Raw genomic sequence first — 12,095 nt, 5'->3', positions numbered from 1 at the left:
GGGCAATGGGGGAATTGTATTAGTGAGCAGTTGAGGAGAAAGGCCGCGGTGGAAGTCATGCGGGTGGGGTGCGCTGCCTATGACGCTATTCCGCCCAGAGCAATCTACTCCGACGCCACGATTTGACAAGTTGAACGACATACAATGCATTAGGAGGCTTATGCCTTGTATAGGAAACAAAGCTCGCTGCAACTCATGGGCTAACGACAATATCTCACTGGAAGGAAGATGGCTTGTGTTTTCCAAAATGAATACTCCAACAGGTGTCTGGGATAAAATAGATCTACTCTTTATCGAATATGGAATCATACCATTTGTCCTTATACCGATTGGCTGTCACTCGTCCTTCTATATTTCTTATATTCTTGCACTCTTGAAAGTAATTATCAAAGTTATTTTTTATCGACCATGGCCGCGCCTCGCCATCTACAACGCAGCCGCGTAGCTTATACCATACTAAGGTAACAAGCTAAGATATCGGATGTTCCGCCAATCTTGCCACTCACACTGACTATCCCGGGCAAGGCTGAGAGAGCCACCAGGATGGTCGGTCGGTCTGCAGTCTCGTATTAAGGAGAAAGAGGGATAATGGCCTCTTCGAGTATTCAATGTGCTTCCAAGCTCTTCCCAATATGAAGGTTCTTACTCCGCCTCGTAGTATTGCTGCACCCAAACATAACAGACTCTCTGAGCATCACCGCCGGAGTACTCGACGTGTCATTGATTAGCAATAAGTCACGCAGTAAATCGGCAATCTCGAGGACGCCTCGAAGCAGCGTCAGAAAGTACTGAACCAGCATTTACTATTGACAGGTTGCCTGTCCATCCTGAGAAGACCAGTGCCGAGAAGACGGAATTATCGCCAAAAGGGCTTCCATCACTCTGTGCCAAAGACAGCGTCTTTCAGCAATTGAGGGACTGTCTCCAGGATTTGTGGAACAGGTTGCAGCTTGGTGGGCGCGCGGGGCGAGATGGCCTTATCAGAAAGACGAAATTGATGGGCTGCTTGGGACTATGGAGAGGCATAAGGATATTCTTGTTCTCACTCTCCAGAGTGAATATGCAGGTCTCTGTCTTATCCTTTCTTCCTTACTTATTCCAAGCTGATATTCCGGCGGTTCCCTATCAGCACAAGGTCACAATTCTACGCGAAGAACAGGAGGCGCCACCAAAGCCAGTAAACTCTCGAGATACTCAACTGGCTGTCCCCATTGAAGGCCATTGTAACGCATTCCGACATCTTCAGATGATAGCAAGACGGACCGTTGCAGTGAATTCAGGAAGACGAACGTTCATCTTCCGTTCCGACGAAGCTCATCCCCTGTTTTCTCTGCTGCATACCCTCAATGCGACTGGCCTAGACCTGGGAGATAGTCAGGTTAGTGAAAGCATAGCCTTCGCTTTATACTCAAGGCTTGACAAATAGGTCTTTCTCCTTGATTTCGAATTTTCGACGTGGCCTCTGCTAAGCTTTGGAGGAAATTATGCACAGTGGAGTTAACAGCCATTTTCGTGTCAGATGTCGAGTCGAGAAGCAAGACTCCAGGATGACGGAAAGGATGGGTTTCTACTCCCCTCTAACAAATGATGTGTTCACTCTCTGGAGAGCAAGCCATGCGTGAGGAGCTCCTATCCTTGGCTGATGCGAGGTGCCTTCAAGAGGAGAGCAGTCCGAGTTAAGAAAGCCCACCAGTTATTGTTACAACCCTTATTTGGTAATAGTTAGCCATACTTGGGTAGCCCTGCACATGCCGCCATGCATCTTTGAATAATCTTAAATGGTCACTTAGTCATGTACCCCCAAAACACACTAGACGGGAATGGAAAGGGGTCTCAGGACAACTTTCCCTGAGCGTGCACCTCGAGCCCACGTGCGCCCATAAAGCCCGATTAGGAAATTGACGTGGGAGAGCCCAACTCCACACTGTCACCCGCACTTTTCCCTATCCAGAGCCAAGTGATGAGGCCTTGAATCCACCAGGCGTTGAAAGGCCCCTCATTGCGCTGTCTATGCAGATTCTGCTGCAAGTCAGGAGATATGGATCCTGCATTAGGGGCCCGCCTCCCTGGTGATACGCATAGTAATTTGAAAGGTTGCATTCTTCCTGTCTGTTGAGATTGAGTGGGTATGAACTAAAGGGTTCTCCCGTCCCGTTCCAGGATCCTTGAACAGTGGTGGTTCCTAGATGCGAGCAGACAAAAATTTAGCGGGCGGTCCAGTCCATAGCTCTAGCTGGTGTTTCTCTGTTCGAGGCCCTATCAGCATCTTCCCAGTTCATTCGACATCAATTGAAGACATTAGCTTTATCAAGAGCAAGTTCAATTGTGCTTCTTGACGGTTTGATATCGAAGCGGCAAGGCAAACTATACTAGACTGAGAAAAGGCTGGCGTGACCCGACAAGGAGGAGAGAGGATACGAGAAAGAAGAAAACATGCATCCCGACGACTGAGAAAAATCACTCACTGCCGAGACTCCGCATTTTGGGACTTCCATGTAACATAATCTACCGGATACTGGGGACTGGCCTCGGGTTCAGTAGTTTAGACTCGCGGCAGTCACGGATAGCAATTAAAGCAGATGAAGATCGAGCCTGGGCGGCGAGTGACGCGCAACGCAGGGAGGAAACAAAAGTTTGAAACTCTTATGTTTTCGGGCTCAGATCCTCAATGCGACTGGCGTTATTGGACGAGAAATGCGCCGGGCTGATTGCAACTGTCATGGTGACTCTTTCCGTGAGTAATACGACGCTTAGCTCGGCAGCGTATTTGGATGATTAGCTTTAGAGGCCTGTTGCGCGTGTAGAATCCAGACGTAAGACTGAATTAGGTGAATCATCCGATAACTCTGATCGCCGCGACTCTGAGTTGTTCGGTGTGTGTAGGAAGAGTGTTGGTCTGTTTGGCTGCTCGTATGCAGTTGTTAAAGCAGCAACCGGCTATTCCGGAAGCGGTTACGGTACTCCATTCTCCAATGACCCATGGAGGAGTCAGCTCTCTCCCTCGTCCAACAGCTTCGGTCCCCGCAGTCTTCGGTATACGTCCTCTTCTGACGTCCACTGCTCCTTCATCCGCCGCCAACTGCAAGAGCCCTGCTCTTACTGCTGCGCTAACTCGGTTCATCTGCTGACAGGCTGCAAGGTTCGTGGGTCTTTCTCTGTTTCCCCCCAGCTCTCCCACTCGGGATCGACTCGCCTTCGCACTGCACATCAATTGCTACCCATTTGAGTTTCGCCTTGACTGTTTATCTTTTTAATTTTTCTTTCCCTTTTTTGCTTTTTTTGCCTTTCCTGCGTCCTGTCTTTGTATTTTCTCCTTTTCTCATTCGACCCTCTATCGATACCCAAGACAACTGTACGTAGCTCTCCGCCCCCGACCCAGCCTTCTCCCCACGCTCTTAAAACGCCTCACTGCCTGAGTCGTGTGCGTCTGTCAATATTTCGCCCGTTTGATTATGCCTCACGATGATCATGAGCCTGGATCTTGCATGGCGCGCTCCGTGCTCATCCCCCGACTGGGGAGAGAAAAAGACCGTCTCTCCCGCCTTCTTGTGTATCCGTCGTGTCACTCTTACTCCCCTTGACGTTTGAAGTTGGCTGTTGGCTGTTAAGTCGTTGCCATCATCTACCTGATTGTGTACTCCTTTCTGCCTATATTTCCAATGACATAAGCCTTATTACTCTTGTTCTGCCTATATCTTATTTTACTGCCTCTCTTCCTCGAGCTGGTCCTTTTATTATTCCATCCATATACTATACCCGAAAGCAAGATGACTGAACTCAAGCATCCAGTTAACACTGGTTTCTCCCAGAAACCAAGTATCTTTGACGACCCTCACTATCGTCCGTACTGGGCTCGCAGTCAAGTCCAATACGCTCAGGACCTCCTTGACTATTCACCTGAACCCATCGAGTACGAACACGACGACAAAGACTACTGGGACAACCACTTTTTCTTCCCCGAAGACTGCTCGTGGTCCCCTCCCAAAGGTTGGGATATTGATGACAACACCTCCGAAGAAGATATCGCCGCTGGAGAGTGCTACGATTACCGTGACGCCACCATGATACCCGGTCTACCCGATATCAAAATGCTCGACGCGGAGGCCCTCTCCGATCTACTAGAGGACAACCTTTCACCGCCAGAAATCACCTCCATCTTGTATGTACCCCTTGTGTCCTACTCTGGCGACCTTACTGACAGCATACGCTAGCGTGTTTGCCACTAATGGGGCCATCTTCGCCTACTCCTCCCCTCTCCCATCCAGGCAGCTACGTAACTTGAGCGCTACCTATGGTGCTGCTTATACATGCTACGCAAAGAACGCTTCCAGCGGTAACCTCACCGGCGTAAACCCCGCAAGCCACCCTTCATCATATGTCACAGCCCAATCCGTATCCCTTGGCGATGTAGGCTCGATTGTCTTCGAGCTCGACGACCTGGTCGCCGTCGTGACCAAAATCGCAGACAAGGTCCTCCTTGCCGCTGTCGGTCCATCAAAGCCGGCTGATATAGCTACTGAGAACCATAACCCAAACAACCTCTCAACTTCTAAACCAGATTCGCCATCATCCGGTCCAGACGCACAACCAGAGTCCTCACAGGCCCCGGCCTCAGGGAACACCAGTGAATCCACATCCAACCCTCAAACCCCAGCAAACGGCACCATCGCCCCGCACAACACCAACCGCACATCCACCCCAGTCAACACCAGCGGCTACATGACAGAAGCGCAACTTGCATCGCAGTACGAGGTCGACCGAAGCCGCGACCTCGATCGCCTAGCAAGCCTCAACCTGTCAACACCGCCATCTACCCTCCTCGCCCTGGAATCCAAATCCGCAGCCCTAGGCAGGTTCCTGTCCCAAAAGCTTGAAGACCTCGAGAGCCCGGAAGACTTCTAAATCAAAACCATCACCGCTACCGCTACCACCACCACCTTTCTCGTGATGAAGAATTTTTCCCCCATACCCCTGTCCATATCACCCCCCAACTAAGCGCAATATCTCATCCATCTACGTCACGTCGCGTTACGCCACGCCACAAAATCTATGAGAATTACCTTGCATGCTTGAAGCAAATTATGTGAAATAGGCCATGTCATGTACTGTACGACTTCGATCTCAAATTTCTTTTTGCTTACCCTACCTACTTATCTACCGCCCTACGGTACATCTTTAAAACACGTATTCATCCAGCGTGCCTTAGATACATCCATTATATCACTGTCGTCGTCATCATCATCGTCATCGTCGTCGCATCTATCTTCGACGTGTCTTTTAGCTGTTTGTTTGTTGTTGGTGACTTGGCTAAGTATACTCAACCTAACAAGGCATGAATGAATACGTTTATTCCATGGTAATATTATAGACAGTCACTAGCTGTAAAGGAAAGTTCAACTTTCAGCTGGGTATAGACATACTTCTTGAAACAGTGTGCTTTTATTTCAAATGTTAAATTATCTGAATATGCCAAATGCACCACAACCCAAAGCTTGACAGAGACAACACGGGAATATTAACCAGACAACTCATCGGGGGGGAAATGTATCACAAAATAAAATAAGAAATCAAAAAGGCGGAGAATATATCATTCAATTAATCAAAACAGTATAATATATATAATATAGGGTAAATATATCAAAAGAAGTAAAATAAAATAAATAAATGTGATACGCGTTTTGAATCATTAAGTTTGAATAAAAAGATGATACCGAAATCAGGACTTCTCTGATGGGCCCTCCGCGGTCTTCTCGGCTGTCTTCTCCGCAGCCTTCTCCTCCGTCTTCTCAGTGACAGGAGAAGGAACCTTTTCAGCAGTACTGCCTGTCGTAGCGGTGGTGTTGGAGCGGCTGACGGCCGGCGGGGAGACGGGGCTCGCAGCGGCGGATCCATTTTCGTATGCCGGGGGTTGAGTACCAGAACTTGGGGATGCTGCGCCGGGGCTGGTTGGGGATGTAATAGGGGATGAGGTGGCAGCAGCAGCAGCGGTGGTTGTAGCGATGGGAGAGTGTGCAGTCTCCTTGATGACGCTGATCCACTCCTTTGCGTCGCTTGAGGAGTTGGCCTTGAAGACGAACTCGGTGTTTGTCTTGAAGGCGTTGCCGACAACGTTGCCTGAGACATCCTTGCCCTTGATGGTGAAGGTGTTCTTGACTTCGTCAATCGAAACGACGGTGCTGTCGGGAAGGTACAGGGAGATCTCGGGCGCAGGGTCCTTGCTGAAGTCATCGTTGTCCTTGAACTCGTGCAGGTATCGAGCGTGGGTTACAACATAGTAGAAACTGGTGAATCCCTTGAGAGCCATGCGGGATTTCCGTTGCAGTGTCCCCTGGATAACCGGTTCCGTAGTGCGGTGGTCCTGGTGAGGAAAGGTGATGTTTGCAAGGGATCTCGGCGGAGCGTCCGGGTCGACAAGGGTCGAGTCGTTCCTGGTGATGAAGTTCACCCACTCGAACTCTGGTGGGATTCTCTGCAGATTGCCGAGAATGTCACTGTACATTCCCTTGTGGCGGTCACTCTGGCCAGTGATGAAGACGACAAGCTGTTCCATGGCGGCCTGGATGGTCTGCAGCACATGGGCTTCGAACTGCTGGAAGTTGTTCTGCACCGCAATGATTTCCTGCCGGTTGTTGTTCTCCTCAATGACCTGCTTGTTCAGGCGGTGAGTAACACCGCGGCGAACAAGGTAGGGGTCGTGAGATGTCTCCAGCTTGTTCCCAGAAGCCGAATCCAGCGCAGCGGTCTGCTGGCCAAGAAGGTCAATATGCTTCTGAGTAATATTTCGAGCCTTCTCCACAGCTTTCGCACCCTTGGAAGCGCCGGTCTGCAGCTCCTTCGACTTGGCCTTGATCTCCTTGTGGAGTCTCTCCAGCGTCGGAAGCACAGAGCTCTTAAGGTTCTTCTCTCCATCGGCGTACAGGTTGATCATTCCCTACATCACCAATTAGCGCCTTCAAGCTCCCATATAGGGTAGACGTAAACAATATGATCTTACCTGAGTATTTGCACGGATATTTTCAAAGAACGAGGAGACGCCACCCGCACTCTGCGAGAAATGATGGCCCTCTTTCAGTGGCTCGTTAACGGTCTAAAGTCCTCCGGATCAGTATTCAAGGACCAAATATAAAAAAATAGTGATGGCCAGCAAACCTTGAGAACTTTCTCATAATCCTTCGACATTCCCTTCTGCACTCGGGCAGTCACCGAGACATAATCTTCCAGGTATCCGCACATGTGCTTCCAGGCACGAAGACGCTGGACGAGGAGGTTGGTAGTCTATAGAACCAGGATGCGGGGTCAGCATGATTCATGAAGTGCTATTCGGATTCTTGCGGGTACATACCTCATTGCTATCAGAGCCAGGAATCGCCTCATCATCACTCATGGAGCCACGGCGGTAAGTGCCCGTGCTCACAGTCCGCAGGGTATTGGACCGGGTTGGAAGCTTCGATTCCACCGGACTCGAAGTAGCCGACATTGTTGCGGAATATCACGGAAGCGTGCGTAACCAACTGTTCTCGCGGAGGTCGACGGAGATAGAGATATGTAGGTATTAACGTGGGATATTAAGCCACAGTTGAGTTGAACGGCTGGAGGTTTCTGGGGAAAAGGGGGAAAAGTCGGAGCCACAATAACAACCTCAAGCAAGCAATCGAGCCAAGCTAAGCAGCTTCCGTTGCTTTCCTGAGGTCTGGCCGGATTAAGGCGCTCTTATGATGGTCGCCAAGTGGAGGGGGTGGGTCGTTGCGGCCCAACCAGAGGGAAGGAGGAGGGTGAGATTTTCAGAAGAATATAGATATAGAAAGGAAAACAAAATAGAGGAGGGGTTGGTAAGGGCAATGATAATGACAATAAAGAGGCACTTCCAGGGACAATAGAAAAAAAAAACGAGACAGCCGGAAGGAATCGATTTAAGGGAAGGGAAAATATGATGCAAACGTCTTGACTTTGAGTGACGATCGAGGAGGGGCTCCTCACCGCCTTAGCCATTGACGCCATAGGTCTCGCGATCTCCCTCACCTTATCCAGATCAGGAAATTCGATAGCTGGAACTTGGCATTGGTCAATGCCCAACATAAGGGTCTATTCGCTACCCTTTCTCCAGGTGTGGCTGTGTTGGTCCGATCGACGCGCTCCTCCTTGCTTCGCTGGTCTCCTTCAAGTCCGCTTTGCCCCGAATTGGTAGGCAGATCGGGAATCGGGAAAGTCCTACAGATGTGGCTGCGGCTGATGAGCCGTGCATCAAGAAGGATCTTCGGATTGCCAGAGGCTCTTGTTCTGCGCAGTTCCGAGTGTCGACGTCTTAGATAGCTATAGGGGACATGACGGTGAGTGAAACAACATTAGTCAGGTTGTATCCGATGGTCTTGCATTCGAGACCGTCCTGACGTCGCCATCGGACAAGTCAATGATCGTCACGAATAATCGGAAGTAATAGAGAGGTATATATGCCTATGGATCAAAATGAAGATGAAATATGAAGTGGAAATCCCAATGCTTTATGATATTATATGTATTGACGTAACTCGTTTAACCCATTGTCATCACTTGTATTATCATGATTTCCGTTCCTATAACCCCACCCGTCTATGTAAAACGCCAGTCACACCTTCCTGATCTCAGGAAGTAGTCGCCTCATCTCTGAAGATCGACATGCTGCAGAAATATAAATACAAATAAAAAGACCCCGAGGGCTACTTTATCGATGAGAAGTGTAGGAGATTCTATAAACAAAGGCAAACAGCGTCCCGCGCTGGAAGAGTTTCGGCCGTGGAATGGCCATGAGAGAAGAGATGTGTATCTCAGCTTCGGCTGTTGGTAGTATAATGACTTCAAAACGGGCCGCTGGAAAATGCTGCGGCGGGTATATATTTCGCAGGCATAAATTATCGTAAAAAAAAAATATTGTAGTCGTTTTCGCCGGAATAAGTCGATGTCTAGGCCCTGCCCCTCGCTTGGTTTAGGCGAACCCTGCGCTCATCGTCGGAATGGCTTTGCGAGCGAGAGTGGAGGAAATGCGGCCGGTGGAAAAAGTCCACAGGGGCGCTCAAATAGGAGTCCGCCCCACGACCGGTACCGCGGACATGTGCCGGCTGGGGCGACTGGGGCGTCGACGTAGTAATGTCCCTAGCGACCACAGCTTGGTAATCTGGCAAGTCATTGTCGTGCGGCCGTACAGACGAACGGACAGCGGTGGAATAGCTCGGAACGCGGCTGAGAGTCTCCAGCTCCGAATAGTGCGGGTGAAACGGTGTTGCCACTCCGGAGGGTAGAGGGTCAGGGTCAACTTCGTCGGAGGGCCGTCGCGGAAGTACTGGGCTTCCAGGGCTCTGGGTGTTGGATCCTGAGTGAGCTCCTGGGTCCGAAGTGACGCCAAGATGCTCAGGCTCGGGGGGAGAAAGACGACTGGGCGTGTGCACATCTAGGTTAACTAAACGGTTGTGCAACGCGGAAGCAGAGATGTCGGTGTTGGTAATTGCATTCATGGAAGCGAGGTTCTCGGCTGAGAGATTCCGGCTGAGAGTACCAAATGGAGTGCCAGGGCCGCTTCCGGGGCCGGGTGTTCGGTAGCCGGAAGGATCGACTTCGCTGTACAACTGGTCAAACTGGTGCTCCCCGTACAAAGGAGGCGCCTGCTGGGCAAGGTTGTTAATCGCTCTTTCGGCGGTCTGGGGAGTTGAATCAACGAGGTTGTTGTTGTCGTCAATCGCGAGGTTCGGGGAGATGAAGATCGAGACGGGTAGAGTGGCTCGTAACTGAAAATGGCCGTTAGCACATTTAGAAAATCTCAGGGAGTTAATTATTCCATACCTCGCTAATATGGCCGTCAGGATTGAGTAGTTGAACTCTGAACTTCAACTTGTGCCGAATTTTGATCCCCCTTGTGTCTGTATCTTGCAGGCATCTTGTCAAGGTCTTGGGCAAATCCAACACGCGAGAAAACTGATAGCCCTCGGCCGCCTCATCAATTATTTCCAGGTGGTTGTCGTCATCCAGCTTGTGTTCGTCGTTGATTATCGTCCTCGTAGTTTTGTAGGTATTGCGAATCGAATCCGGGTCTTCTGGGTTGAGGGTGAGGTCGTGTGTTTCGACCAATTGCGAGATAATCTGTCCAATCCCGAGACCCTTCAAGAGAGGGATCAGCTTGAAGTCAACACGGATGCTCGTGCCGAAGATGACAGCCTTGGTCGGCGTGCTAATCGAGTACTCGATTTTGTTTGGCCAGATGTTTTCGACCGACTGTGAAACGGTGTCAGCGCATGTGATCAGCATGCCGAGGATATACAAGGTCCACATACCATAGCGTGTGAAAGCTCCAGGGCGCTCGACTCCAGGGTGCGAATAATACGGAGGGGCCTCCGAACAATAATGTCCTTTGCGTACTTGCGACCGATTTCTGCTTTGAAGCGGTAGGTGACATAGGTGTCCGAGAGACCCTCGACGCTCTCCGGCATCGAGCCTTCCAAGATGATCTCGAATGGGTATTCATAGTTGCCCGCGGGGAGGATTTCGGTCTTGCTCTTGCCGGCATCTCGGAATCGCCATGTTTTCTCGTAAAAGACGCGCTCTCGCCAATTCTTGCGCCCGCCGCCAGCAGACGTTGAGGGGAGGTGCCAGCTAATGCACGTTTGTCGTCAGCAGGCCATTACAGAACCCTTGCCGCATAGCCGACGGATAAAAATCCTGGGAGGGGCCAATTACTCACCAGACACGCGAGATACCCGTCAAATGGAGGCGAATATGCTTGATAGAAATGGGTTCGGACAAGCAGAGAATGAGCTTTCCACTCAGGTGGGCGCTGGCAGCTTCCTGCTCACCACCGCGAAAGACGATGTAGTCCTCGTCGAGGCTGACGTAGAGAGGGGCAGAATTAGCAGAGTTCGGGCGCGATCCCGAGAGGCTGAAAACTCACCGGATGTCAAAGTACTTTGCGTGGCTCGCACTGCCGCCGCCGCTGAAGAAACTGAGCGCCATGGCAGCAACAAGGGGATGAAAGACAAAAAGAAGGCAGACTTATGGCAGCCCAGCAACAGGGGAGGAGCGGGCTAAAATATAAAAACCAAGGCACGGCAAAAATCCGAAAAAAAAAATGGGAAAAAAGTATGACACAGATAGGCACAGAGCACTGATCTTCGGGTCCCACCAGGATGTGAATTAAGTGGAGACGACCCAAAACAGCCGTTTCCGTCACGGTTCGATGTAGCCTGTGGCGATTGCGATTACATGGATTAAATATTCGCTGGGCGGGTCCGGATGATGTGACTGTTGACTAAGCTCGACAGCGTGAAGACGAAGATAAGCGGTTGCTTGGAGGATGGAGCCCTGCCTGGTATCAGCACTGCATACTCTGATACTTACTGGTATATTGCGCATATATAGTTCAGTCGCTTCAGCCACTGCGCAAAACGCGGCCCGCCTGAAAGAAACCACAAGAGGAAGGAACAAAGCGCAACCGTGAACCATGGAAAAGCACTTACAAGATAATCTGTACAAATGAAAAGGAAAGGAATAGAAGGGCGTCCTTCTTTTAATTGCAACTAAATATGTTGGCTATTTTAGCCCTCGATATTATTTTCCCCGCCTGGATGGTCCGCTTTATCACCTTTGCTTGTCTTGCCAGGGCCCCAGGCTTATCATCCGTGCTATGGCCTGAGCCCGTGCTTGATGCGCTGTCATGAGACGACGGACGCCTCCTCGTCTTTCCCAGTACGTAGTCTACAGAGTATTATGGTTCTCTCAGCTGTCCAAACTGAAAAGTCCAGATCCGGCCCTCAGCTGTTTCGGGATCGTCCCGCGTGCGATCTGCCGTGAAAGCCAATACTCCGCGTTCAGGAAACAAACTGGTCACTCAAGCGAAACTCATGCTTCTCGTAGATTCATTGTCCTGGCTTCTACTGGTCAAAATTATGGTCGTATTAACTGCGTAGACTGCAAAGCGGCGATTCGTGTGCTACCCAATATCTATAGGTTGGTTACACCAACTCCATACTTTGCTGATAACCCTGAGCTTAACTATCCTGGTATCAGGTAATTCTGGGTAAAATAATACCCATCCAGCAAGCAACTCCCAAGTTGACTGCTCATTCGTGGCATCA

At 50.3% G+C, this 12,095-nt stretch overlaps 3 protein-coding genes across 3 annotated transcripts; 1 reads left to right on the top strand and 2 right to left on the bottom strand.

Annotated features, from left to right (window-relative positions):
* Nucleotides 1-3,767: 3,767 nt before the first annotated feature.
* Nucleotides 3,768-4,902, top strand: APUU_60390A (uncharacterized protein; the record flags this gene model as incomplete). The annotated part of the gene is made up of 2 exons (XM_041693625.1): nucleotides 3,768-4,159; nucleotides 4,212-4,902. 2 exons carry the CDS (start codon nucleotides 3,768-3,770, stop codon nucleotides 4,900-4,902), a joined length of 1,083 nt encoding a protein of 360 aa, XP_041559536.1.
* An 814-nt stretch (nucleotides 4,903-5,716) lies between these two features.
* On the bottom strand, nucleotides 5,717-7,477 carry APUU_60389S (PH domain protein; the record flags this gene model as incomplete). The annotated part of the gene is made up of 4 exons (XM_041693623.1): nucleotides 5,717-6,931; nucleotides 6,995-7,087; nucleotides 7,150-7,275; nucleotides 7,343-7,477. The coding sequence occupies 4 exons, from the start codon at nucleotides 7,475-7,477 to the stop codon at nucleotides 5,717-5,719; spliced, it is 1,569 nt and encodes a 522-aa protein (XP_041559535.1).
* A 1,459-nt stretch (nucleotides 7,478-8,936) lies between these two features.
* APUU_60388S (arrestin family protein) lies at nucleotides 8,937-10,974 on the bottom strand (the record flags this gene model as incomplete). The annotated part of the gene is made up of 5 exons (XM_041693622.1): nucleotides 8,937-9,755; nucleotides 9,811-10,239; nucleotides 10,299-10,617; nucleotides 10,706-10,849; nucleotides 10,913-10,974. 5 exons carry the CDS (start codon nucleotides 10,972-10,974, stop codon nucleotides 8,937-8,939), a joined length of 1,773 nt encoding a protein of 590 aa, XP_041559534.1.
* Between the last annotated feature and the right edge of the window lie 1,121 nt (nucleotides 10,975-12,095).

The sequence above is a fragment of the Aspergillus puulaauensis genome, chromosome 6, assembly GCF_016861865.1.
Source record: "Aspergillus puulaauensis MK2 DNA, chromosome 6, nearly complete sequence".
In the NCBI taxonomy this organism is placed as follows: domain Eukaryota; kingdom Fungi; phylum Ascomycota; class Eurotiomycetes; order Eurotiales; family Aspergillaceae; genus Aspergillus; species Aspergillus puulaauensis.
This window is presented reverse-complemented; position numbering and strand designations above follow the sequence as displayed.